This window comes from Porites lutea, chromosome 7 (assembly GCF_958299795.1).
Source record: "Porites lutea chromosome 7, jaPorLute2.1, whole genome shotgun sequence".
NCBI classification, from domain to species: Eukaryota; Metazoa; Cnidaria; class Anthozoa; order Scleractinia; family Poritidae; genus Porites; species Porites lutea.
In genome coordinates, this window is record NC_133207.1 from 13480309 (window position 1) to 13505735 (window position 25427).

The following is a 25427-nucleotide window of genomic DNA, read 5'->3' on the forward strand; positions in this document are numbered from 1 at the left end:
ACGTAACACTTAGCCTGTTCCAGGTATTCAGATAGTCGGGCGCGGGCGAAAACACGAGGAGGGAAAAATGGAAACAAGAAATATCGGCTAAACTGACAAGTAAAGATGTAATCTGTCTCTCACTTTATACAATGAAATAAAGTCAAGTTAGTGATCCTTATTTTATTACGCCTCTATTTACCTTTACAGTTTAAAATGACGTTTTCCAATACATTTTTCCGATCGTTCCTGAACTATTGAGTATAACATGTCTAGTCCCCTTCATTGGTACAGTTTCAAAACCTCTCAGAGACACACGCTTCACTTGATACAAAGTGCCAGATATTTCTCAAAAATCTTCCGGACGTATCTTCATCTCGGATCTCTTCAAATTGTAGTTACTGTTTTTCCAGTGGTACCAGGAGATTCTTCTACCATTCAGATTGGAGTAGTAGCAATTTTTGTACCACCAGGCGCCTGTGAAACTCAAGGCACAGTTTCGTGCGCCGTTCTTGTCATTATCACGATCCTTGGTGGTAAATGACATACCACGATGATAACCAAGCGAATCACCAGCGGTTCCTGCAAAAATTAAGAGAAAAAAAACACAAAATAAAGGCTCTATTTTCGGTGTTTTTTTGGAAAGTTGATTCACGTACTTCCACTTCGTCTAAGTAATATCCACTAGAACTGTTACAGACTGGACGAAACAGAAATTGAAAACAAACGGCACAGACATTCTTCAGAAAAGCCAAGAGTAAATGAGAGAGGTAGAAAATGGGCTTCATTCCTTTTTTGCCTCTAAAATACTCCACGAATTCCCGGGAGAGGGGTCTTGTGCTTGCTGAATAATCAATGAAATACCCTTAATTTCTGAACTCTCAAGACGTGGGCCAATCCTTTTAAAACTTTTTTATATGATTTAATATGACATTACAAATAAGGTCAATTGTTGTTATAAAAATCAACTGATAACTTCCACATTCCAATCGCGATCAATTGGGCAAGAAAAAAAAACTTATTTTCTTTCTTTCTTTTTTCTTTTGTCATTGTATTTGGCAAGCATTTGGCAATTAGCAACATTTTTCGCCAACTGATTCTTTTTCAATCTTGCATGAACTTACCCGAATAATTTCCCAAATTCAGTTGGTATTTCGCTGTCTCGTTTGTCACAGAAAAGGAGCTGTACTCGGCAAATGCAGTTTTTCCATGAATGTCTTCCAAGTCAACACGGAGTTTATAACCACCACTTACAGTCAGCCGATGTATCTTGTCCAAACCGAGCCAGAACTCACCACTCAGATTGCCAAAACCGCGTTTGTAATCATCCCAAGCGCGGAAGAAATCAACAGAGCCATCTCGCCTCTTCTGAAACACTGTCCAACCCCCACCGGCAGTTTTCTGATCACAGAACACTTCAAATTCGCCCAGACCACCAAGATAAATTTTATTCACTCCACTGATCTTGGCACCGGACTTGTAGACTTCAGCGCAGTTCTTGTAAACTGAATACAAAATGATCATTCGATGCGGTAATAATTAGTTTTTGGCTAATATTTCCAGGCGGGTTCTTCGAGATAAGTTGTTAATCCAAAATAAGAGTTGGCAAACTCAAGAAAAAATGTGACAATAGCTGAGCTGCAGGTGCCCATCAAATGGGCTTCTGCTGATCATGAGCTGTTAATGTATCATTTAGAGGTCTTTAGACTCAGTTTCAAACATTTGAATTAGCCCTCCCTCTGTTTTGGATTGTTCTTGGATCTAACAAACGAACATCTACTTGACCCATAAAACTTGTTTTAAGAACTCATTAGTAAAATAAGAAAAGTATTTCCGTTGCATTTTTCGGCGAGAGGTTTTGACGGCATTTTAGTGAGACATTGATGACAATGAGGATCCACTTTGCTCATTTGTAGTACAAATGGCTGAGAAAAAGTCAAGAAAACGGTTGTGGTTTAGTGATTTTTTCACATTGTAAAGACAGTGCATTTACAGCTTTTAAGAAGGATGCACAGCTATGAACGAGGTATATGAGAAGGGTACCATTTTTCAATAGAGGGTGTACAGAAGCTCGTAAGAAAACAAAGTTACTTGAAGCTCAAAATTAAAATCAGTATTGATAGCAAACGTTTTTCAAAGCAAAATGTTCCACCAGACAATGTTTTTCTCTTTTTCGAAACTTTACATATAACAGCCACGAGACATATTTGTCTGACACAAGCGGTTATTTTGTCATCTACCAGCAATTCATTGAGCAATTTCATCGCTACCAGTGCTGTGCTTTGCAATAACATGAGACCTCAAGTCAAAATTGTATCTAACGTCAGGGCTGTTAACACTCCCGGATAATCCGGGAGACTTGACGTGAGATTTTGAACCGTTTCTCCCGGTCACCAGATTAGAGTCTGAAATCTCCCGGATAATCGCCCAAGTTTACCATTTCTTCCCTTTGACTATCTGACAATGAAATTTCAAATATTTTGCGTCGTTTGAGCAATTTTATTGTTAACATCGCACGTTTCCTCACAAACTTCGGTATGCCATTGTAATATAAGCAATAATGTGATTGGTGGTAAGTAAACCAGTTAGGTCAAATGTTACAATTCCAACAACATCTTTTTCGGGCGTTTTTTTCCACAAATGACGTAATGTGCCTTGCATAATGACGTCATCTATCATCGCTTCTCCATCAATTCTCAATATTTGAAGACGTGGGGGGTTGACAGTCCTGCCATTTCCTTTAAGTTTTGAAGTGAGGGACATTCGTTGACATTTAAGCACGTCTTAACCATACGACATCATTATAGGGTAATCAACTTAACACTATACTAACCAATTTCACATCGATTGCCAGAAAATCCAGGCGGGCAACTGCAGTTGAATGCATTGATTCTGTCAGTGCAAGTTCCGTTGTTCAAACAGCGACCGCTCTCACACTCGTTTATATCTGAACGAAAAAATAATCACAGATAAATTGCAAACAAAGTTACTTGAAGCCCAAAATTGAAATATTTATAGCAAACGTTTTTCAAAGCAAAATGTTCCACCAGACAATGTTTTTGTTTTCTAAACTTTACATATAACAGCCACGAGACATATTTGTCTGACACAAGTGGTTATTTTGTCAACTACCAGCAATTCATTGAGCAATATCATCGCTACATGTACAATTGCCGCGCTTTGCAATAACATGAGACCTCAAGTCAAAATTATATCTAACGTCAGGGCTGTCAACTCTCCCGGATAATCCGGGAGACTTGACTTGAGATTTTGAACCGTTTCTTCCGGCCTCCAGATTAGAGTCTGAAATAGCCTGTTCCAGGCTCCGAGATAGTCGGGCCCGCGGAATTGAGAAAGCGCGAAAAATAAAAAAACGAGAGGAAACTGGGGAGAGGGGGAGGGGGCGGAAAAGGGTCGTAAAAGAAATGCTTGAACATTCTTTAATATTAGTTTACCAACTGTAAGTTGGAATATCTCATGTTTACGTGTTAAAATCTTGCTTGGTCCGGTCTCGCTAAACTACTGCTATCAGGAGCCGATAAGTAATCGGCTCCTGCTGCTACAGGATAAAGTTAGCCTGTTCCAGGCTCCGGGATAGTCGGGCCCGCGGAATTGAGAAAGCGCGAAAAAAAAAACGGGAGGAAACTGGGGAGAAGGGGAGGCGGCGGAAGAGGGTCGTAAAAGAGATGATTACACGCTCTCTCTCCCCTCGTTTTCCCTTTTTCCCGCCCCGCACCCATTTTCGCGCGCCCTACACTTTCGCGTCTTCCCCACTATCAAAGAGCCTGGAACAGTCTGAAATCTCCCGGATAATCGCCGAAGTTTGCCATTTCTTGTAGATTCGACTTTCTGACGATGAAATTTCAAATATTTTGCGATGTTTAACATCGAACGTTTCCTCACAAACTCCGGTATGCCATTGTAATATAAGCAATAATGTGATTGGTGGTAAGTAAACCAGATAGGTCAAATGTTACAATTCCAACAACATCTTTTTCGCGCGTTTTTTTTTTCCACAAAGACGTAATGTGCCGTGCATTATGACGTTGTCTATCATCCCTTCCTCAATATTTGAAAACGTGGAGGATTGACAGCCCTGAGCAAGTATCCTTAGCTTAAAGTTTTTAAAAGGAGGATAACAAAGAAATAACAATTATCCATAAAGCACTTTTAAAATTTAGCCACGCCCGCTGCCATGCTACAAAAATTGAAGTGTGTTTGTGGAACATTTTGCAGATTTCAAAGTCTGGGTTTGATAAATTGGCAGCGAAAACCGATAGAACTTGGACTTAATTCTGTTCGAACTTGGATAACTTGCATAACTGCTTCGTTTTAAACAGCTTTGTCATAGAAAGGAGTGTACTTTAATTATCAATATACTGTTTACCTTTTTCACAGTTTTCTCCGTGGTAGCCAGCCGGGCAAACACAAACGTATTTCTTCTCAGTATACCCCATGTAGCACTTCCCGGTGTTAAGGCAAGGTTTCTTGGCGCAAAGATTCTGATTAAGAGGAAACACATTGTACATAAAACCCTCCCATCTTCGTTCTTACGTAAGAACTACAACTGACAAAACGTCCTTCACTTCTGACCTTCAACAAGTGCCTTTACATACTGTTTTTAATTTTTCCGATCTGTACCCTGCGTGCCCGCGACTTGTTATACACGGTTTACGGTTTGGCGGTGCTTTAATCGCCGCTCGTGGCGTCGGGCTTCTGCCGAGGATATGTCTAAAGATACATGATGATACATCCCGCCCCACGCAAGAAAAAACCTCTGGTACTCAATTGGCAGATCCTTTACTGCTGTTTCACCAATGGTACGATTGGTACCAATAGAAAAGCACTAAGGGTATCCAATCTGTTGACACTTGGTATAAACTGTTCAAGTGGTTGACTCATATGCCTACTAAATTCCGCAGAGTCATTGGATCCCCGGAGGAAAATCCCATATGAAAATGACTGACGGGGATGCTAGTCGTTTCTCTTGAAGGTGGATTTCCACTGTCGCGTAATTTTTCCATGGGAACGCATGTAAAATGTACGCGCGTAAATGAAATTGAGGCAAAGTATGAAAGGCCACGCGTAAACGTGAAAGCTGGGCGAGGTTCAACTTTTACGTTTACGCGTGACCTTCCATACACTGTTTCTGTTTTATTTACGCGCGTAACTTTACATGCGTACTTACGACAGTGGAAATCTACCCTTGGGGCCTTCAGGACGGAAAGCCAATATTATTGTGCGTTAAGAAATATCTATACAAATCAAGTGCCGTCGCCTATTTCCCTTTCGTAAACGGTCTTTGCCACTGTTAACGGTCGATGCCACCATTAGTGATGTATTCCCTGGATTAAGTTACAAAAAAACAAAAAATAGATTTTCGAATAGTGTTAGAAAGAACGACGTTGGAGCCCAAGTTGTTGTTGTTGTTAAAATTTACGAAAAGGGCTCGGGTCACCTGTTATTGATGTGACAGTTAAGAAAGACAGTTTGTTAGTGTATTTACTTAAAATTTTGGGAATTTTGGCGGGTTGGTGTGGTAATGTCAGTGGTATGGGAGAGAGGTTAGGATAGAGTCCGGATTCGAGGCCTGGTTTGGCCCTAGGTTGCGATTTTCTTTCTTTTTCATAGAAACACTTTCAATAACAGGTCAAAAAATTTTTAAGTGTCGTAAAAATAGCAGCGACCGTTTACGAAAGGGACAACGGCAGCGCCGTTACACCGCGTTAAATACTGCATTCGAGTACAAAAATCTCTTATCTGGTGTGTGTTTTAGTCAGTCTCCTTAGGAGTGAAGGCGCAGGCGCTTGCTTTATGCGTCATTTCAAACTTTCTTAAGGTCTTCTGTTTCTTTGGGGACCCAGTTAAGCTAAGCCATTTGAAACATGCTTCCTTCCTCTTTTTCACTATATGCTACGTGTTATACTTTCGAATTGACTGTTCCTGATATTGAGTTGCTCTTCAATTGGAATTGTAGGACCGGGAGGCGAAGTGGTTTGAAAGTTTTAACGAAATTCTGTTTTCATGCGCGAGTCTCTTCAAACTGTACTTTCTGCGATTTACAGGTTTGCATTCAGTACTTCTAAGACTCACTTTAAGAGTGGCACGTAGGATACGGTGGTCGGAGTCGATCTCTACACTTTTTAAGGTCTACACTAACAGTTTCTTAGTGAGTTAGGCCACCTACTAATGACCAGGATATGGTCAACTTTGGCACAAGAGCCCAACGGGTGGGTTCAGGTCTACTGCGTTCACCTTGGGTGGGGAAATCTGGATTGAGCATGTCGTAGGTTGGTTGCAGGGCAAAAGTTTAAGAGTCTCTCCCGGTTGTTGTTTGTGGTGTCGTGTAGAAGGTGGGGACTCACTACTCTTGCTTAAGCAACTATCATCAACCAGATTCACACGGAACTGAAGGTCCGTGCAACTCCATGACATTCACAACCGAGGGTGTACCGTCCATCTCAGCAGATTCGAGAATGTTATCTTTTCATGTTTGACATAAAAATATACTAAAATACAATGAAAACAAACTAGACATAAAATGATAGTGTATACGGATGTCATACCTTTGTGCCTCTGTAGTTCCAGTCACGTCTTGGTTTGAGATTTTCAGGGTGCTGCAAGTCATCTGAATTACTGAGCTCACAGGCCATTTTGTTGTCAATGCGGGGACCAGTATTATAGGAGACACAATCTCTGGCTAACGTGCATTGGACTTGGCAGTCTCGGTTTAGTTCCACTGAGAGATTTAAAAACACGTGGCCTTCAAGGTAAAATCCGTTAGCTGGCGTTAGAAATGTGACGTATCGGTTGTAACGAGCGCATTGACCTTAGAAAGAAATTCAGAAAGTAATCAGTTAAATGTTTACTGAATAGGAGGTGTTTGAAGGGAAAGAGAAAAGAGAAATTAGGGCACACGATAGTGCTCACATCTCTTCACGCCGTCCCCACGATCTGAACGCCTGGAACAGGCTAGACACACGAGTGCACTAATAATGGTATGAGTAAGTAGGCTGGGAAACGCTTCTTTTGGCCAAATGCTGCTGCGGTTACGATCTTGTCAAGGTGTTATTTGAGGACGGCCTATATTCCAGTTAGCGCGCACGGTAATGATTTCTACTAGTCGGCCGCTTGATACCTAGTTCGTTTTAACAAATCGGGCTTCTTCGGCTCAGTATTTGAGTAAAAAACGGGTCAGAATAATAGCGTCCCCGCTAGCGTTCCGTTCTCGCCTTTCTAGAGCGTTTCAGCCAAACTTTTCCGCGTTTTCATTTTGCAAAAAGAGCGCTACATTTGATAATCACTTACTGCATGGGCGAGCTAAGTTGAAATTTCTCAAATAAACTCGCCAGAATTGTCAGAAACCCGAAACCATCAGATGCATAGGAGTCACTGAGTTGTTAAATGTGCGTAATGATGACTAATTTCATTGACTTTCCTCTGGCTATCCTTTAGTTATTTAAGCCTCGCACAAAAGGCCTAAAGTTTTCCGTGATGCCGAATTTATAATTAGAATTAAAGCTAACTTTCCTTTTTCTCTACTACGCTGCGGAAATATGCACCTTTTTCTCAACACCAGTAATTAGTGCTATTGAGGTTGGAAAAACCGGTCATATATAAGTAAATCATTAATGAAGAGAAATTGTAAAAGATCAGAAAGTCATAGAAAAAAATAGATATGCACCTATAGAGCACACTGGTGCAGTTTTTGCAACTGAAAAGCCCCATAAAAAATCACCTGCAGCACAAAAAGTTAGAAATATTGACACATAAGAATGACTCAATATGAACAATGACTGATACGTAAATCTTTTGTATACAGGAACTTGTTGGTAACGTTCCATTGTATTCTTTGTTTTCTCCCTCAAGACGCAGCTTAAATAGAGATATACGGGATTCCTTCCCCAATTTGTTTTATTGTGTCTTCATCAAAATTTTAGTTTCATTAAACCAGATTACTTTTCCGTAAGCCAAACGTAATTCCCAAAAGCATTTGTTAAAAATTGGACGTTAATTAGGTTTGGAGCATTTCAGCACTGGTTGATGCAAAGTGAGAGTTTTTCGTATTGTTGGCTCGCCTTTTTTCGAGCAATGATATATAGGAACCTCTTCAAAAGATTTGTGGACGGTGACTGGCCGGTAAAAATTAACGTACGATTAGCCCCATAAAAAAATCGCCTGAAGCACAAAAAGGTAGAAATTTGACAGTTAAGAATGACCCAATATAAAGAACGACTGATATGTAAATCTTCGAGACAGGAACTTGGTGGTAATGTTCCATTGTATTCTTTGTTTTCTCCCTCAAGACGCAGCTTCCTTCTCCAAGAGAGAGAATTTGTTTTACTGCGTCTTCAAAACAATTTTAACTTCATTAAACCAGATCACTTTTCCGTAAGCCAAACGTAATTCCCCAATGCGTTTGTTAAAAATTGGACGTTAATTAGATTTAGAGAATTTCAGCACTGGTTGATGCAAAGTGAGATTTTTTCATATTGTTGGTTCGTCTTTTTGTCGAGCAATGATATGTAGGAACCTCTTCAAAGATTCGAGGACGGTGACTGGCCGGTAAAAACCTTGCTTAAAATACATACAGACATACATTAACTTAATTGCATAGCTCGACCCCCTTGGAGGTTCTTCCGCCATACATACACGAATTAAAAAAAAAAATTAGAAAATAAGATAAAATAAAATAGACTAGGAAACTATTTACATTTCGATGATAAAATAACGAATTTCTATAAACAATAATGATAGTAATAAAACATTAATTTTTAAAACTATTTACATTTCAATAACTAAAAAAAACTATCCATGAATTAAAAAGATATTCAAAATTCTATTTTGAAAAACGTTAAGATTTCCCGTGTCTCTTATATCTTTAGCTATACTATTGTACAGTTTTGCCCCACGGTAGGTAAAAGTCTTTGGCCAGTGGCCAGCCTATACCGAGGCAACGTCAGGTCATTGTTATGTCTAGTGTCTCTTTGGTGATCGAGTTTTTGCACGATATTGCGAAAGCGCCCTTGAAGGTAACCAGTTGTTAGGTTCTTTAAGCGTTAATTTTGTACACCATCACTAGGTCGTTAAAAAGCAGTTTATCCCTTACGTTAAGCCATTTAAGGGACTTCAGGGCTTCTGAAAGATGACCGTATTTTCCTTAACCAGCTACGATTCTGCTGGCATAGTTCTGAACTAGCTGAAGTTTCTTAACGTTCTTCTTGCTCGTACTACTCCATACCGTCGAACAATAAAATATTTTGAATGTACAATCTTCACCTACTTTGACAAATGTGGGTGAACTCTCCTGGAGGTGTTTCACTACTCAGAAAAAGGCAAATGATAACATTGGCTTCTTGGCTTGTTAACGTCGTCCATAAAACGTGAAATTATAGGCACTTTTACCTTCTAGTTATATATGCAGTGACGGCAAAATAACTGTACATAAAAAAGTAATGTGCAGGCAAGGTTGTCGCTTTGCTTATTAAACCTAGTGCTTTTCTGACCGCATTACTCGTTGACATCGCCGTGCTCGGATCTCAGGAAACGCACTCCTGATAATTTCCTTTGCTGACGTCACGTCTATTTTTACATAGGAGTCGGCCGCGGAAAAATATCTACAATTGGTGGCTTTAAAATTACATGAAATTAACCAGAACTCTTGAGAGACAAGTGACTACAAGTAAAAGGAATAATCCTCAGTTCCAGTCTAAATTAGGAAAACTAGTTGAAAGCTACTAATAAGATACTTTATTAAGAGTCATCAAAAATGAAAATGTTGGTTAGAACACACATGATTTATATCCTCGATCCCAGAAGTATAAAGCTTTAATTGTACTTTCCCTGACTAAAGGGGAGCTGCATCTTTTACCTCCGGCATCGTGATTTGAAAGGTGTATTTATAACTCTTATTATAAGCCAGCTACGTTAAGTTAGAGAAATACTCCAACGTCGCTTTAATTAAGTGCTGCTCGGGCTACTTACGACACTAGTTGTTAAGGCCACACCTTGACAAAAAATACGGATCGCTTCGTGAATAACTTTTAACGAACACTTCACCAGCTGACTTCACTATGCTTTCTTTCAGGCAGTAAATTTAGTGTAACAAACTGAATATTCGTAAGTCAGCTTAATTCCGCAAAAGGTGCTATAAGTAAGCTAAGTAAGTCTTTTGATCTGTTTCTCTGATCGAGTATTTAAACCTCTGCAAAACAATGTCTACTGCATGCAACCTTTCCGAAAAAAAAAAGGCGGTTTCGGGGGTGATTTAGCAATAATCTTGCTTTTACCTTAGCTTGTAGTTGGTCGTTGTAAGCAGTATTACATAAAATGAATCACACTGCAAAGTCTGTCAGAGGCGCCTTCCAGAAAATATTTATCTTAAACAAAGAGAGCTCTTATTTTGTCTACCTGTGTATTTTTTTTACCTTCAAGTGCAGTTACAATGCAGTTTAGCCAAGCTCCCCAAACAACAAACCCTAGCACCAGTGCTTGCACAGAGAAACAGCAACCTACAGCTGCCATACTGAAGGGCAAGGAAAGAATAACTCCCCACCAGACCTTTGCTTAGTACTAGAGATGAAAATACATTCGACCGATTTTAGTTGACGTCTTTATTCTTGAATATTAATTAGTGTTTACTTATTTAAAAGTTCTTGTAAATCAGGTTCAAGTTTCAATTGTTGTATGTTACAGATGACTGCAAAGCTCTTTTTTTCGTTTCCCTTTTTAATCTCATTTCACAGTTTGATACGTCCTCTGACGCAGATTCATACGCTACAATTAATCATTGAAGCTAGGAGCTTCATCTGTCCTGGAACACTCTTGGGGATTAATTAAATTAGACTCAATAGGTTTAATAAAACGTGGCCTTCAAGGTAAAATCCGTTAACTGGCGTTAGAAATGTGACGTATCGGTTGTTACGAGCGCATTGACCTTAGAAAGAAATTCAGAAAGTAATCAGTTAAATGTTTAGTGGTAGTTGATATTTGATAGAGAAATTAGCTTGAATAGGAGGTGTTTGAAGGGAAAGAGAAAAGAGAAATTAGGGCAGACGATAGTGCGCAGATCTCTTCACGCCGTCCCCACGATCTGAACGCCTGGAACAGGCTAGACACACGAGTGCACTAATAGCGGGGCTCCCACGCGCGCGAAGCGCGCGTGGGACAGAGCCCCATACCCATAGATTATGGTCAACCTCTTTTCCTTTGGTTGTCACGTGATTGACCGAGCGTACGTACGTACGTACGTACGTACGTACGCGTCTACGGATTGTACGGGTGGGGTAGGGGAGACTATCAAAAGGAAGGGAGGGGTGTCTCAGGCGTGTCTTGCCAAGTCCACATCTTTTACATTGGACATTCACAATATGGTCAATTGACACCTGTCAAAACAGGATAGCCACTGACCAGTATCCCATGACCATATCGCGGGCTCAACTCATTGAGGTGACGTCATTTATTTGGAAGCTGTCCGCTGACCAGTTAATTACTTTACTAGATTGCGATCAATGCTCAGTCTCATACTTTCTAGCTAGTTTGGGATCGGAGCACAGGAAAACTGATACACGTCAATGTTGTGATCCATTGACAGCTGTCAAAACAAGGTATCCGCTGACCAGTATCACTTGACTATATCGCGGGCTCAGGTGTCGACCCATCGAGGTCAAGTGTTTTTTTGAAGTTATCCGCTGACAAGGTACTGGTTTTCAAATGATCGCAGGCTCAAGTTTAATTTTTTTTAAATTCATATGAAATATGTTGTGTTTATGTGCCGCACAATTAAAATTTTGATTTCAAACTGACCTCGGACGCGAAAATTCAGCCAGCTGCTACAGGCAGGGAAGACAGTTTCTTTTGTTTTTTCTCGCCATGTTCACGCGTTGGTCACGCTCTACGTCCAGTTTTTATGCTCTGATTGGTCAAAATTTGACAGATGAGTTCATGCGGAAAATTTATGCAGCATCTTGAATCTTGTTTACTTTGACAGCTGAAGCTGACAGAGTTTTGTGTCAACTTGTGATGTTTTTAACTTTCTTTTTCCACTGGATGTACAAAATGAAATTCAGCTGCTATCAGGAGTCTTCTGTTATTCATGGCCAGTTTGTTTATTGGGTTTTTGATTGAGTCAAAGTCGGAAATCCGATTTCGGATGGCATCGTTTTCGTTTTCATCTTGCTTAATGCGTAAGAGGGTTGCAAAGTCTGAAGCGATACTGGCGTTACTTGATACCTTTCAGGAGCTGCATCTCGAGTGGTAAGCCTAAGTAATTATTGTATTTGATGTTTGTTTTTTATTCCTAATTTAATGAAGTCGAGCGTAGTTGATGCGGCTATTTTGTTTACGCACTTTTGTAATATTTGAGACAATGATCTGACCGAGTATCAGGTTTGTTATAAGCTTACAGATCTTTAAAAAGCCTTTAGACATTTTTTCACCGCAAATAGAAAGAAAACGTTTCAAAGAATATTTAGTTATAATTCTGGCTGTAAAAGAAAGGTTTGAGCGGTTTTCTTGCCTCGAGTTCGTCTTTAAAAAAAGCAAACACCGGGAAGCCGGCTTAAAACATAAACTTCAGCTTTAAGCTCGAAGACTCAGGATTTTTAGAGACACTTTAATACTTGTCTTCCTGAATGAAAATTGTCGTCTCTGTATAAGTTGTACAGAATTATATTTGTTTTATTGACTGTTAGTACTCTCTCTTGTAATTTCAATCGTTGTGCCGATTGTTTTCAGTCGTTCAGTAAACAACGCTTCCCGGAGTACTCAAAATGCCGCGCGTAAAACCGTTTTAAAATAAAAAATAAACATAATAGATTCTTTATTATGTTGGAGCGTAACTCTGTTAATGTTCGTTCAAATACTCGCCACTGCTAGCACTGTAAAAGTCAGAACCGGCTGGCCGTATAGATGATTTTGAAAATTTTTTCAACGGTTTACGGCTAAAGCCCACGCGTGCTTCGATCGTCCTGAAGAGCAATTTGTATCGCAATATTGTGAAATACTGCATTCTGTTTTCCGGGGTCTGTATGATAAAAACAGTGCCTCATAGTACTGTTTCGCCTCAGATGTGATGTATAAATGATATAAAAGGTTGGTTTACACGCACCCAGATTTGTTGGCAAGATTTTGTAAAATAAACTTGTCAAACGCAAAAAATTCGGCCGGAATGTTTTTTCCAGGCCTAATTAATCTACTGTGATCAAGAGCCAACTCGATGTGAGATTTGGTTCACTCTTGGGCTGTTTGCAAATTATTTTTTGTAAAATCACTTAGCCTTTCCCTGAAAAGTCACACGAATGTGCTCTAAAGTTAACTGAATTGTGGAATACAAGTTTATTGTTTGATTTAAATTATAAATTTATTAATGGGAGCCTCGCTTTTAGCCCTGGCTAAATCTATATATTAAGGGTATGGTAAGTAGGCTGGGAAACGCTCCTTTTGGCCAAATGCTGCTGCGGTTACGATCTTGTCAAGGTGCTATTTGAGGACGGCCTATATTCCAATTAGCGTGGTAATGATTTCCACTAGTCGGCCGCTTGATACCTAGTTCATTTTAACAAATCGGGCTTCTTCGGCTCAGTATTTGAGTAAAAAACGGGTCAGAATAATAGGGTCCCCGCTAGCGTTCCGTTCTCGCCTTTCTAGAGCGTTTCAGCCACACTTTTCGGCGTTTTCATTTTGCAAAAAAAAGCGCTATATTTGATAAACACTTACTGCATGGGCGAGCTAAGTTGAAATTTCTCAAACAAACTCGCCAGAATTGTCAGAAACCCGAAACCATTAGATGCATGGGAGTCACTGAGTTGTTAAATGTGCGTAATGATGACTAATTTCATTGACTTTCCTCTGGCTATCCTTTAGTTATTTAAGCCTCGCACAAAAAGCCATAAGTTTTTCGTGATACCGAATTTATGATTAGAAAGCTAACTTTCCGTTTTCTCTACTGCGCTGCGGAAATATGCACCTTTTTCTTAACACCAGTAATTAGTGCTATTGACCCTTTTAAAAGTAAGTCGTTTTTTTAATGAAAAGAAATTTTAAAAGATCAGAAAGGCATAGAAAAAATAAATATGCACCTATAGAATAGAGCACACTGGTGCAGTTTTTGCAACTGAAAAGCCCCATAAAAAAATCACCTGCGGCACAAAAAGGTAGAAATATTGACACATAAGAATGACTCAATATAAACAATGACTGATATGTAAATCTTTTGTATACAGGGACTTGGTGGTAACGTTCCATTGTATTCTTTGTTTTCTCCCTCAAGACGCAGCTTAAATAGAGATATAAGGGATTCCTTCCCCAATTTGTTTTATTGTGTCTTCATCAAAATTTTAGCTTTATTAAACCAGATTACTTTTCCGTAAGCCAAACGTAATTCCCAAAAGCATTTGTTAAAAATTGGACGTTAATTAGGTTTGGAGCATTTCAGCACTGGTTGATGCAAAGTGAGATTTTTTCGTATTGTTGGTTCGCCTTTTTTTCGAGCAATGATATCTAGGAACCTCTTCAAAGATTTGAGGACGGTGACTGGCCGGTAAAAATTAACGTACGAAACCCCATAAAAAAATCGCCTGCAGCACAAAAAGGAAGAAATTTGACAGTTAAGAATGACCCGATATAAAGAACGATTGATATGTAAATCTTCCAGACAGGAACTTGGTGGTAATGTTCCATTGTATTATATCTATGTTTTCTCCCTCAAGACGCAGCTTCCTTCTCCAATTTGTTTCACTGCGTCTTCAAAACAATTTCAACTTCATTAAACCAGATTACTTTTCCGTAAGCCAAACGCAATTCCCTACCGCGTTTGTTAAAAATTGGACGTTAATTAGATTTAGAGAATTTCCGTACTGGTTGATGCAAAGTGAGATTTTTTCGTATTGTTGGTTCGCCTTTTTTCGAGCAATGATATGTAGGAACCTCTTCAAAGATTCGAGGACGGCGACTGGCCAGTAAAAACCTTGCTTAAAATACATACATACATCTAGCCGGATTTATGAAAACCGTACCATCGGACACCAGGAGCCCACACACCTCAAACTGACTCAACTAAAGTAAATATCGCCAAGAAACTCAGCTCTTACCCATGTTTCTCTTAAGGTGACTCTCTTCTTGGTTACTTATTAGCAAAAGAAACATTCAAGAAGAATGTAGAATGATGTTACGGAATAAATTAATGCAACGTTTTTATTGGTCAATACAATCAAAATGATAGGAATTCTTTTGAACGTTGTGCACTTTCAGGTCCACAAAAACATATAACAAAGGACTCTGAAGGGTTTCATAACCATTCCACTCAATTAACTATGTTCTGAACTAGCTGAAGTTTTCTAACGTTCTTCTTGCTCGTACTACTCCATACCGTTGAACAACAAAATAGTTTGAATGCACAATCTTCACCTTCTTTGTCAAATGTGGGCGAACTCTCCTGGAGGTGTTTTACCTTATGCAACTTCAGAAAAAGGCAAAATAACATTTCTTCTTGGCTTGTTAACGTCGTCCATAAAACGTGAAATTATACACACTTTTACCTTCTAGTTATATATGCAGTGACGGCAAAATAACTGTACATAAAAAAGTGATGTGCAGGCAAGGTTGTCGCTTTGCTAATTAAACCTATTGCTTTTCTGACCGCATTACTCGTTGACATCGCCGTGCTCGGATCTCAGGAAACTTATTGATATTTCCTTTGCTGACGTCACGTCTATTTTTACATAGGAGTCGGCGGCCGCGAAAAAATATCTACAATTGGTGGCTTTAAAATTACATGAAATTAACCAGAACTCTTGAGAGACAAGTGACTACAAGTGAAAGGAATAATCTTCAGTTCCAGCGTAAATTAGGAAAACTAATTAAAATCTTCTAAGGTACTTTATTAAGAGACATCAAAAATGAAAATGTTGATTAGAACACACATAATTTATATCCCCAATCCCAGAAGTATAAAGCTTTAATTGTACTTTCCCTGACTAAAGGGGAGCTGCATCTTTTACCTCCGGCATCGTGATTTGAAAGGTGTATTTATAACTCTTATTATAAGCCAGCTACGTTAAGTTAGAGAAATACTCCAACGTCGCTTTAATTAAGTGCTGCTCGAGCTACTTAACACCAGTTGTTAAGGCCACACCTTGACAAAAAATACGGATCGCTTTGTGAATAATTTTTAACGAACACTTCACCAGCTGACTTCACTATGCTTTCTTTCAGGCAGTAAATTTAGTGTAATTAACAAACTGAATATTCGTAAGTCAGCTTAATTCCGCAAAAGGTGCTATAAGTAAGCTAAGTAAGTCTTTTGATCTGTTTCTCTGATCGAGTATTTAAACCTCCGCAAAACAATGTCTACTGCATGCAACCTTTCCGAAAAAAGGGCGGTTTCGGGGGTGATTTAGCAATAATCTTGCTTTTGCCTTAGCTTGTACTTGGTCGTTGTAAGCAGTATTACATAAAATGAATCACACTGCAAAGTCTGCCAGACACGCCTTCCAGACAACATTTTTCTTAAAGAAAGAGAGCTCTTATTTTGTCTACCTGTGTATTTTTTTTACCTTCAAGTGCAGTTACAATGCAGTTTAGCCAAGCTCCCCAAACAACAAACCCTAGCACCAGTGCTTGCACAGAGAAACAGTAACCTACAGCTGCCATACTGAAGGGCAAGGAAAGAATAACTCCCCACCAGACCTTTGCTTAGTACTAGAGATGAAAATACATTCGACCGACTTTAGTTGACGTCTTTATTCTTGAATAATAATTAGTGTTTAGTTATTTAAAAGTTCTTGTAAATCAGGTTCAAGTTTCAATTATTGTATGTTACAGATGACTGCAAAGCTCTTTTTTTTAGTTTCCCTTTTAATCTCATTTCACAGTTTCATAAGTCCTCTGACGCAGATTCATACGCTACAATTAATCATTGAAGCTAGGAGCTTCATCTGTACTGGATCACTCTTGGGTACTAATTAAAAGAGACTCAGGATTTTTTTCTTTTCCTTATTTATTATTATTACTACTATTTCCTTTTCTTTTCAGTCACATGGTTTTTTCGTAGTATCTGCTCGTGTCTCTTGTTGAACGTTTGACGAGGAACTTTAGTTAACTTTGGTAGGAGTTCCGAGTCATTTCCATCCTCGCCAAACGTTTTACGTCTAGTCTCGTTTGCCTTTTTTTAACGCCAGATAAAAGCCATAACGTAGAAAATAATAATAAAAAAAAAAGATGAGAGAAATGTAATGTATTAACAATGAAAGACCCTTTTCAAAGAAACGATTAGCTATTAGGTAACGTAGAAAACGGAGTCTCGTTGTGGGTTGCTTTTTAAAAACTTGAAGTAAAAGTAATTAAGAAATTTTATGTTTTTAGAAAACTGAGAAACTAATATTCGGCCGCTTTTTCCTCAGAGTTTAAGTTAGATATTTTAATTACAAAACTAAGCAGTTTCTTTGGGTTTCTTTCCTAAATTCTAAACTTTTCTAAGCGTAAAATATGACGTATGATATTCGTGCAATTACTTTAAAATTCAATTTTCTTTAAACTTGGCACACAAAATTTTTAGAAACGATGCATTAGTTGGACTAAATTATCGTTTGTTTGCATTGCTTAATGATTGTTGGACGCTTCCTTTTTTTGATCCCTTGCATGGAATCACACACTGCCTTGAAAATGGTTTGAATATTTTTCTGATACAGCAGTTGTTAATCTGCATTAATTCATAAATTTTCATTCACAATTGCTCTTCAATCATAAGCGCAATTGTTTCCATGACTGAAGTTTTCGAGGCTGACACAAATTTCTAAATGTTAGATAAATAAATGTCTACCTGCTTTAAGGTAACTAAAAACTTTGAAATCCTTCAAACAAAGTGACTCCAAACGTCGTTGATTGCTTAAGATCCAGGGGATGGTTCTTTATCAGCAGAGGTGGAAAATGAGCTCCCTTAAACTGAGTTTCCATTAGAGAATTACCATCACGACTTGTCAACTGCTTCTCGTTGCAACACAATTTATGAAACTTGCATTTAAACTGGTAAAGCGAAGGTATCTAAGCAGGAAAATACCCTTTTGAGAGACTGAAGAGGCCCCATTAGGGGTTTTCGGGATACGGGATATTCGTGGAAAAAAATACCGGGATACGGGATATTTGAGGAAAAAGTTATTGGGATACAGGATATTGAGAAGTAGTTTCAGGGATACGGGATATTCGCAAAAAATTGTAACATGTCAGATGTTTGATGAGAAACGTTCTTGGATTACTAAATACATGCCCTTTTTTGTATTTTTGTTGATGATTAGATATAAATGAAAAATATATAAGTGTAAAACAAACCGTTTGACCAGTCATTGGTTCATAATGGGAACTATGTGGGGGTAACATGAAGTACTAAAAATAGCGCGCCAGCACTCGATCGAGGCAGCGCCACCTGATCGAGGCGAGACCTCTGTAATGGTGCAGGTCAAAGTCATTCATGACGTTACGGCGTGTATTTATAAAATCAATTGCGACAAACCAGTCTCCAAATGGTCCTTTCAGACAAAACCCGAAGAGCAACAAAAACCATCATGTAGAAGCTATAGTGCAAAGGGAAACAGGAGGCTTTACCCTTTAAGGGTCCTTAAGCAATGTGGTGCACCTCCAGCTTCACTGGCTAAGGTTTATACAACCATTGTTCGTCCTGTTCTGGAATATGCTGCCCCTGTCTGGCAAAATATACCAGATTTTCTATCTTATAAGATTGAGAGCATTCAGAAAAGGGCTATGCGCATCATTTTTCCTTTAATGAATTACAACGAGGCATTTTAATATACAAATCCCCTTAATTTAACAACTCTAAGTGACAGACGCGCCCATCCATGCCAGGTTTATATTGATAGACTCCGGAATGAGAATCACCCCTTGCATTTTATGCTCCCCAAACAGGAGGAGGTTGTGCATAATTATAATCTTAGATCTGGCATTAGCCACTTTACGCGTCCTACCTGTAGGACCAAGCGCACGCAAGCGTTTGTCCGCATAACTATATACACCTAGTGGCTTGAACAATTATTTTTTCTAGTATTTATTGGATTTATTGTATTATATTTTAGTATTATATGTTTTGTAAATAGCTCTGTAATTCAGCCATTCTGTATATTGCTGCAATGAGTCTTAATAAACAGTCATTATTATTATTATTATTATATTATTATTATTATTATTATTATTATTATTATTATTATTATAAAAGGATAAACTTGTTGAACGTTTAAAAGTGTCATCCGGCCTTGTGGAGCGAACGAAGGAGCTCGGAATTTTTGACTTCAAAATAAAACTTCAGTACAAGCAAAATGTGCCCGAGGCCGAGTTTCCGAAGGGACGGATATTTGCAATTGATAGTCAGGATCAGTTCGAAGTTGCCAGACCTCTTCTCCAGGAAAAACATGAGCTGATCGGTAAGTCTTACTCGGTTTTATTGTTGTTGCTACCGACATGATTTTGCTAGTTTGAAAGTAAATTGTTGATAAAATGCTGTTTGACACAAGTTGTACCATTTGTGCCTCTGGACTGCACAGAACACATGAATTAACCAAATGCTCAGGACGGCAACTAACTAATAAAGGAACAAAATGAGAAAGGACTTTGGTATCAGGCGATATGTAGAAATTAAGGGCATCAGGTAGGCTAATTATATTAACTGGTATACAAAAGTGATTTTGGTGGCAACATTTGTTAACTTTCCACTTGATATCTACCATATTTTGAATGACAGCAGTTTAAACAACTGTCACAATAAGCCCCTTGAAAACCATACTTTTCCAGTTTACGTTTTAATGCCAGTGAACGAATATTAAAAATATATCGTAGAAAGTAACATATGAAAAATGGCCGATACTTTAATTTCCTAGATATTTGTGACCGGAATTTATGGGATACGGGATATTTGGTCAAAAAATTACAAGGGTACGGGATATTAAGACCCCCTCCTAATGAGGCCTCACTGAAGGCAAAGAGAAAATAAGTTTCAAGTTTCAAGTTTATTGTTTCGCCACAATAGAAAACATAAAGTATTATTAAAGTTTTAAAAAGCTAATGGCGAGGAAGCCCATCAAGGGAGACCACGAGGTGACGTTAAGTCTTGAAAAACTTCATAGGTTCCAAGGCTTAATGTGATGAATGAGACTATCTGACGTTTGCGGCCAAGATTCACATTTTGCGTTTTGGTAGCAAAACGTAGTTTGGAGCAGATCATTAGCTCTAAGTAAAAACACCTTCTTAAGACTGATATAAGCTGCAGATAAAGGCTCCTAAAGGCTCCTGTCTGGCAGGGAAAAAAGTTGACTGACTCGACTGGCACTAAGGTGTAATTACCAAACTAACCATGCACCTTTACCATCCCAGCGCCATTTCTAACGAAACAAACGCAAAGAGGTGGTTAATCGCTTTTGATTGTTGTCTTTCAGGGGTCTTAGAGAGCTGATGTTTCAGTATTTCACGTTTGGTGTTGGGGAATATTACCGTGGAATTGTCAAATCTGCGCAAGTCAAACAACTGCAGAGATATGTACCCAGTCTAAAGGTCGAGGACGTCGAGAGGTGAGGAACACTTTGATGTGTTTCGATCAAAATGTCTTTAGGTCTATGAGGCACCTGACGATGAGACCAGATTTTTTGAAACGACGCTTAAACATAAGGCTTAAAAATAATATGTTCATAGACAACGCAGTAGTATCGAGTCATTTGGGAGCTTAAGCAACCACCACGACAGCGACAACGACAACGTCAATATTCAATTGCACGTGCATCACACTTTTTATAGTAAATTTACGACTCCGACGTAAAATCTCCTGATGCGACGTTTTAAAGAGGACGTGAGCCTACAACCACGAGTTTTCCTTTCTCTTTTGAACCTGGATAAAGTTCTTAACAATTCAACTCCAACATCCAAGGAAAATCGCCTACATTTGACAAATTAAGCGCGTCCAAAATAACGCAATAAAGTTTGAAAGGACGCAAATTCATTTTTTAGCGACGTTTTCGCTGCCGTCATTGTCCTCATTGTCCATCGGTGCCGTCATGTCCCGTTGTTTGTTTTGAAACTCGTCACCAGTTTCCGTGGTAATAGATAGGCCTTTTCTTAGCTTATTGCACAAACTTCACTTTCAAAGCGAGGCCTACAGCTGTAGTTCAAAAACATGTACTGTGACGATAGTATACTACACTATTAGTTGGCCCCACTATCATAACACGGCTGAGAGTAGTTAAAAAAAATGCTCATCCTAAAAGATCCCATAACAACATTGATACAGATATTTTTAACCAATCAGGGGTCCTGCAGGAGTTCGTGCCCAGGCCATGGACAGTGATGGCAATTTAGTTGATGACTTCGTATTTGATGGAGGTACCGGGGACATAGGGAGCCGAGTCCTGCACGCGAGAAATGCGCCTTCTCCAGGGGCTACCTCCTCATTGTCCATCGCTAAAATGGTTGCGGAGAAAGTGGAGGAACGATTTCACCTCTGAGAATCATTGGGAAACCGATTATAAACTCCTTTATAAAATTACATAAATTCATAGAAATTTTATCAATAACATTATTTTGAGAGTGTGATAAGTAAATTCAATCTCTCGGCGAGGGTAACATACCTGATTGGTACTTAACTTCGCGTGTCTTTAATTTCGCATTTTTCGCGATTGTTAAAAAATCGCGAAATTAAAGACCCGCGAATGAAATAAACACGCGAAATTTAGTACCCATATAGAAAATTCAAATCACAGAAACAAAATTAATACACAGGAGATATATCGACAAATACACTTTTTTTTTTCTTTCCATTTTGTATCTTCTGTTGTGAAATAACGTTCGTTAATTTGCAAAGATACCCTGCTTACCTTAAAGTTAATTTGTGAAATATGTGTTTTGCGTACTCCAGTTTATCTAGAACTATACAAGTCAGAAAACTAAAATGAAGTTGAGAAACTTTAAGATCCTTGAATTGCGAAATTTAATGCCTTTTTTCACATTTGCATATTGAAATCGCGAAAATAAAAACCCCGCGAAATACTGTCTCACCAAAATGACGAAATTAGGTACCAACGAGGTATGTTATTTTTGCTTTATTTCTTTTCACAATTTCGTTAAAAGGCGACTGTAACTCAGTTCCTTTCAAAATTACTCACATTATCCGTCATCAACGTTACTCTTATAGATCGACATATACCTCTGTATTAGCCCAGTAATGTAATTGTTACAGTTAAGCCTAGAACCCTCTTTAGATGTCCAAGATCTGTTCGCAATGTACTACTTTTGGGCATTAGAACCTTTTAGACTATTTTAACAAGTAGTAAGATAAATTTAAGTAGGTAGGATAAAAAAGATGTTCTGGTTGACGAAGGTCTTCCGTTTTGAAATAATGCATCCTTTTAACAATATAAACTTTCCATTTCAAATTTAGACATCATAACTTATTGACCTAATAATATGTGGGATAGTAGTACTGCCTTAAATTATATTATTTGTCTTTTAATTACATCGAGAAATGAATAAACTTTTAGAAATGAAGGCCATTTTATGTCAGTTGTGTAGAAAGGAATACTTGTTGAAGATAGCAAATCTCCTTGAGAATACTTATAGAATTTCCGTTTGGTTTTAAGTATCAAGAACCGCTGATGAAATCCAAGATAACTTGGCGACAATTTTAAAAGGCGATGGGGAGTAGGGTGCTCAAACATTTGTTCTGGGTGGTGAGAATGATTGGTTGGGGAATACAATGGCTTCGCAGTGTGCTATTTATAACATATACGCTTTCCCAAACTGCGCTTTTCAACAACACTGCAAAGTGGCGAGGTGGCTGCAATGTGCATGCTCCCGAAAACGGAAGTTTGTGAAGTTTTTTCGACTGGGTTGTAGTTTTGTCCCTGGAACACCCACTATTTCCTGCTGTCGCCGAACAGCACATAAAGAGACGTAAGTTACAATGATGCAACACGTGATTATCAAAGCTCAACCACCAGGAAGGGCTCTCTTCCCGTCGCACGTGGCTTGCGCTCTGTACCACCCTCGCGCTTGCCTCCGCCGCCTAAAAAACGCCTCAAAATAACGCTCTTTCCGCTGGCTATTCTTTGTGCTCAAACTTGCACCAGGCCAAAACGTCTAACACTACACTAGTCGGCGTAAATTTTCCTCTCTGTTTGATTTATTCAGAATGAGTTATTCGCAAATCTTTTTCTTCCGTACAAACTAAGAAAAATGCAAAAATTGCATTTATATTTATCCAATAGCCATTTCTTCAGTACTCGCAAAGAACTATCGCAAGAAAGCGGTGCTTGATGTATTTCGTTGGAATATCTGTAGACACACCATAGGATTTGATCCATTGACCAGAAACTTCGAATTCCCTTATAGTGCATAGTAAGTAGTAGCACGCGAAGAAGCACAGGCTATAACACAAGTTTAATTCGCTCGACAAGGCTACAACCCGAGGATGGTGCGACTTCCAATCTTCGAGCGACTACTCTGGGACAGAGTCACGTCACACATATCCTGTTCCAGGCGTTCAGTTAGTAGGGAGCTGACGAAAAATTGAGAAAGGAAAATAGGACAAAAAAAAAAAAAAACTAGTACAATGGGCTGTAACAAGAACCAGTTTATAAATATAAAAGTGAAAATGTAATCTGTCTCTCACTTTCTGCAATGAAACAATGTCAAGCTATTGATCCTTGTTTTATTACGCCTCTTTTTACAGTTACAATTTAACTAAGGAAGCATGAAAGTGACGTTTTCCAACAAATTTGTGTGATAATTTCTAAACTGTTGTGTACGGCATGTCTACTTCCCCGTCATTGGTACAGTTTTAAAACCTTCCAGAGACACGAAGCACAAAAATATCTAAAAAACCTTTCGGACGTATCTTCATCTCCGATCTCTTTGCGCTGTGAAATGCTTTCTTCCAGCAGTACCAGGAAATTACTCTATCATCAATCTTCCAGGGGCGGTACAGACCATTCAGGTTGGAGTAGTGACAACCGTGGTACCACCAGGCGCCTTTAAATCTCAAGGCACAGTTGTCAGGCAACTGGTTAGCCTGCGTAGCATGGCGGTTTTGGTTGGGCGCGCTAAACGCTCGTTCTCGCGCACTTCGCGCGCGAATTTCGCGGTTTCGCCGCTCGTGCTCCCGGCTCGACAAAACTGCCATGCTACGCAGGCTAGCAACTGGTCATTATCACGATCCTTGGTGGTAAATGACATTCCACGATGATAAGTAAGCGAATCACCAGCGGTACCTGCAAAAAAGAAAGAAAGAGAGCCAACTAAAGGCTCTATTTTTCTTTATTGAGACCCGACATTATGACTCAACACGGTGACAGGGGATGAAACAGGACTGCGTCCCAACTGATGTCAACCCCTTCATTAGCCACCCAATCCATGAATGTTTGTACCACACCAACGGGGTTTACGCCCCCAACTCTTTACGAACAGCAGTGTGGGATATTTTACGTCCCACAAGAGTCAGAACAGTGAAAGAGCTGTGAGACGGGACCTGCGGTTCCTCCTTCCTTACCCGAGAAGACTAGAATGTCTAACCATTTTAATAATTTAGATGTTAAAACAAAGGCAGCATGCGCGCGCGTGGAGCTCCGCTATTAGTAATTGTCATAATTTGTAATGGTGTCGCAATTTGTAATTATTTTGTCGTGATTTGTAATACCTGTCGCAATTTGTAAGAACTTTGTCATAATTTGTAATAAAAAAGCTGTCGTAATTTGTAATAACTTTGTCGTGTGATATGTGATAATAAGTATTGTTTATACTTTTCAATCAAAAGGCTTGTTTTTCGAGTGGTTTTTGATCGTCAAGGGGACCATACAAGGTTGATCTGAAAGGAAACAATGATTTCAGCTCTTTTTTTAGGAACAACCTGTTATCTTTTGGAAATAAACATTTTGCATGAAAAACGAGTAAGGCTAATCTGAGCGAGTGATCTCAAACTCTTGTAAAGAGTTTCAAGAGTTTACAAATTTGATCAGTCATTCGTACCATCTTTCAAGGTCTAGTATGCCTTGCTGTGGTAGAAAACAGGTGATAAACAAATTTTATACGCCAAAGTTAATGATAGCTATCGCCATAATGTCATGACTTGCGTTACATGTTGTAATTTACCTCCCGGTGTTAAAAGTTTTCTAATGGAATAAATTTTTTAACTTTGAACAATCGGACATTTGATATGATTTAGAAAGAATGCATGTTTTTGTGATCATAAAGCTTGCTTTAAACTAACTTTTTTCAAGATTCACTATTGCATCTCTGGTCATGGAACACGGAATGCCGATTAACCGATTGAATAATAAGGGACATAAGCGTTCGTGCAGTCATGACTGCGCATTTCCCTTTGAGCTTTGCTATTGCTGGTTTTCAGTGTCACGCCATTCAAAATAGATCAAGATAAAAATCAAAACCGTGCAATAGATAAAGTTCAG

General features: G+C 38.9%; 1 protein-coding gene across 2 annotated transcripts; it reads right to left on the reverse strand.

Annotated features, from left to right (window-relative positions):
* Nucleotides 1-231: 231 nt before the first annotated feature.
* LOC140944184 (ficolin-2-like) lies at nt 232-10521 on the reverse strand. 2 transcript variants are annotated; one of them, XM_073393313.1, is made up of 5 exons: nt 10407-10521; nt 6546-6808; nt 4367-4481; nt 1104-1484; nt 232-561 (listed from the first exon to the last, which is right to left on the reverse strand). In XM_073393313.1, the coding sequence occupies exons 1-5, from the start codon at nt 10501-10503 to the stop codon at nt 329-331; spliced, it is 1089 nt and encodes a 362-aa protein (XP_073249414.1). In that variant the 5' UTR covers nt 10504-10521; the 3' UTR covers nt 232-328. The 2 variants fall into 2 exon arrangements, with proteins under 2 accessions (XP_073249414.1, XP_073249415.1); XM_073393314.1 differs by having other exon boundaries at nt 6546-6742; nt 10407-10519.
* Between the last annotated feature and the right edge of the window lie 14906 nt (nt 10522-25427).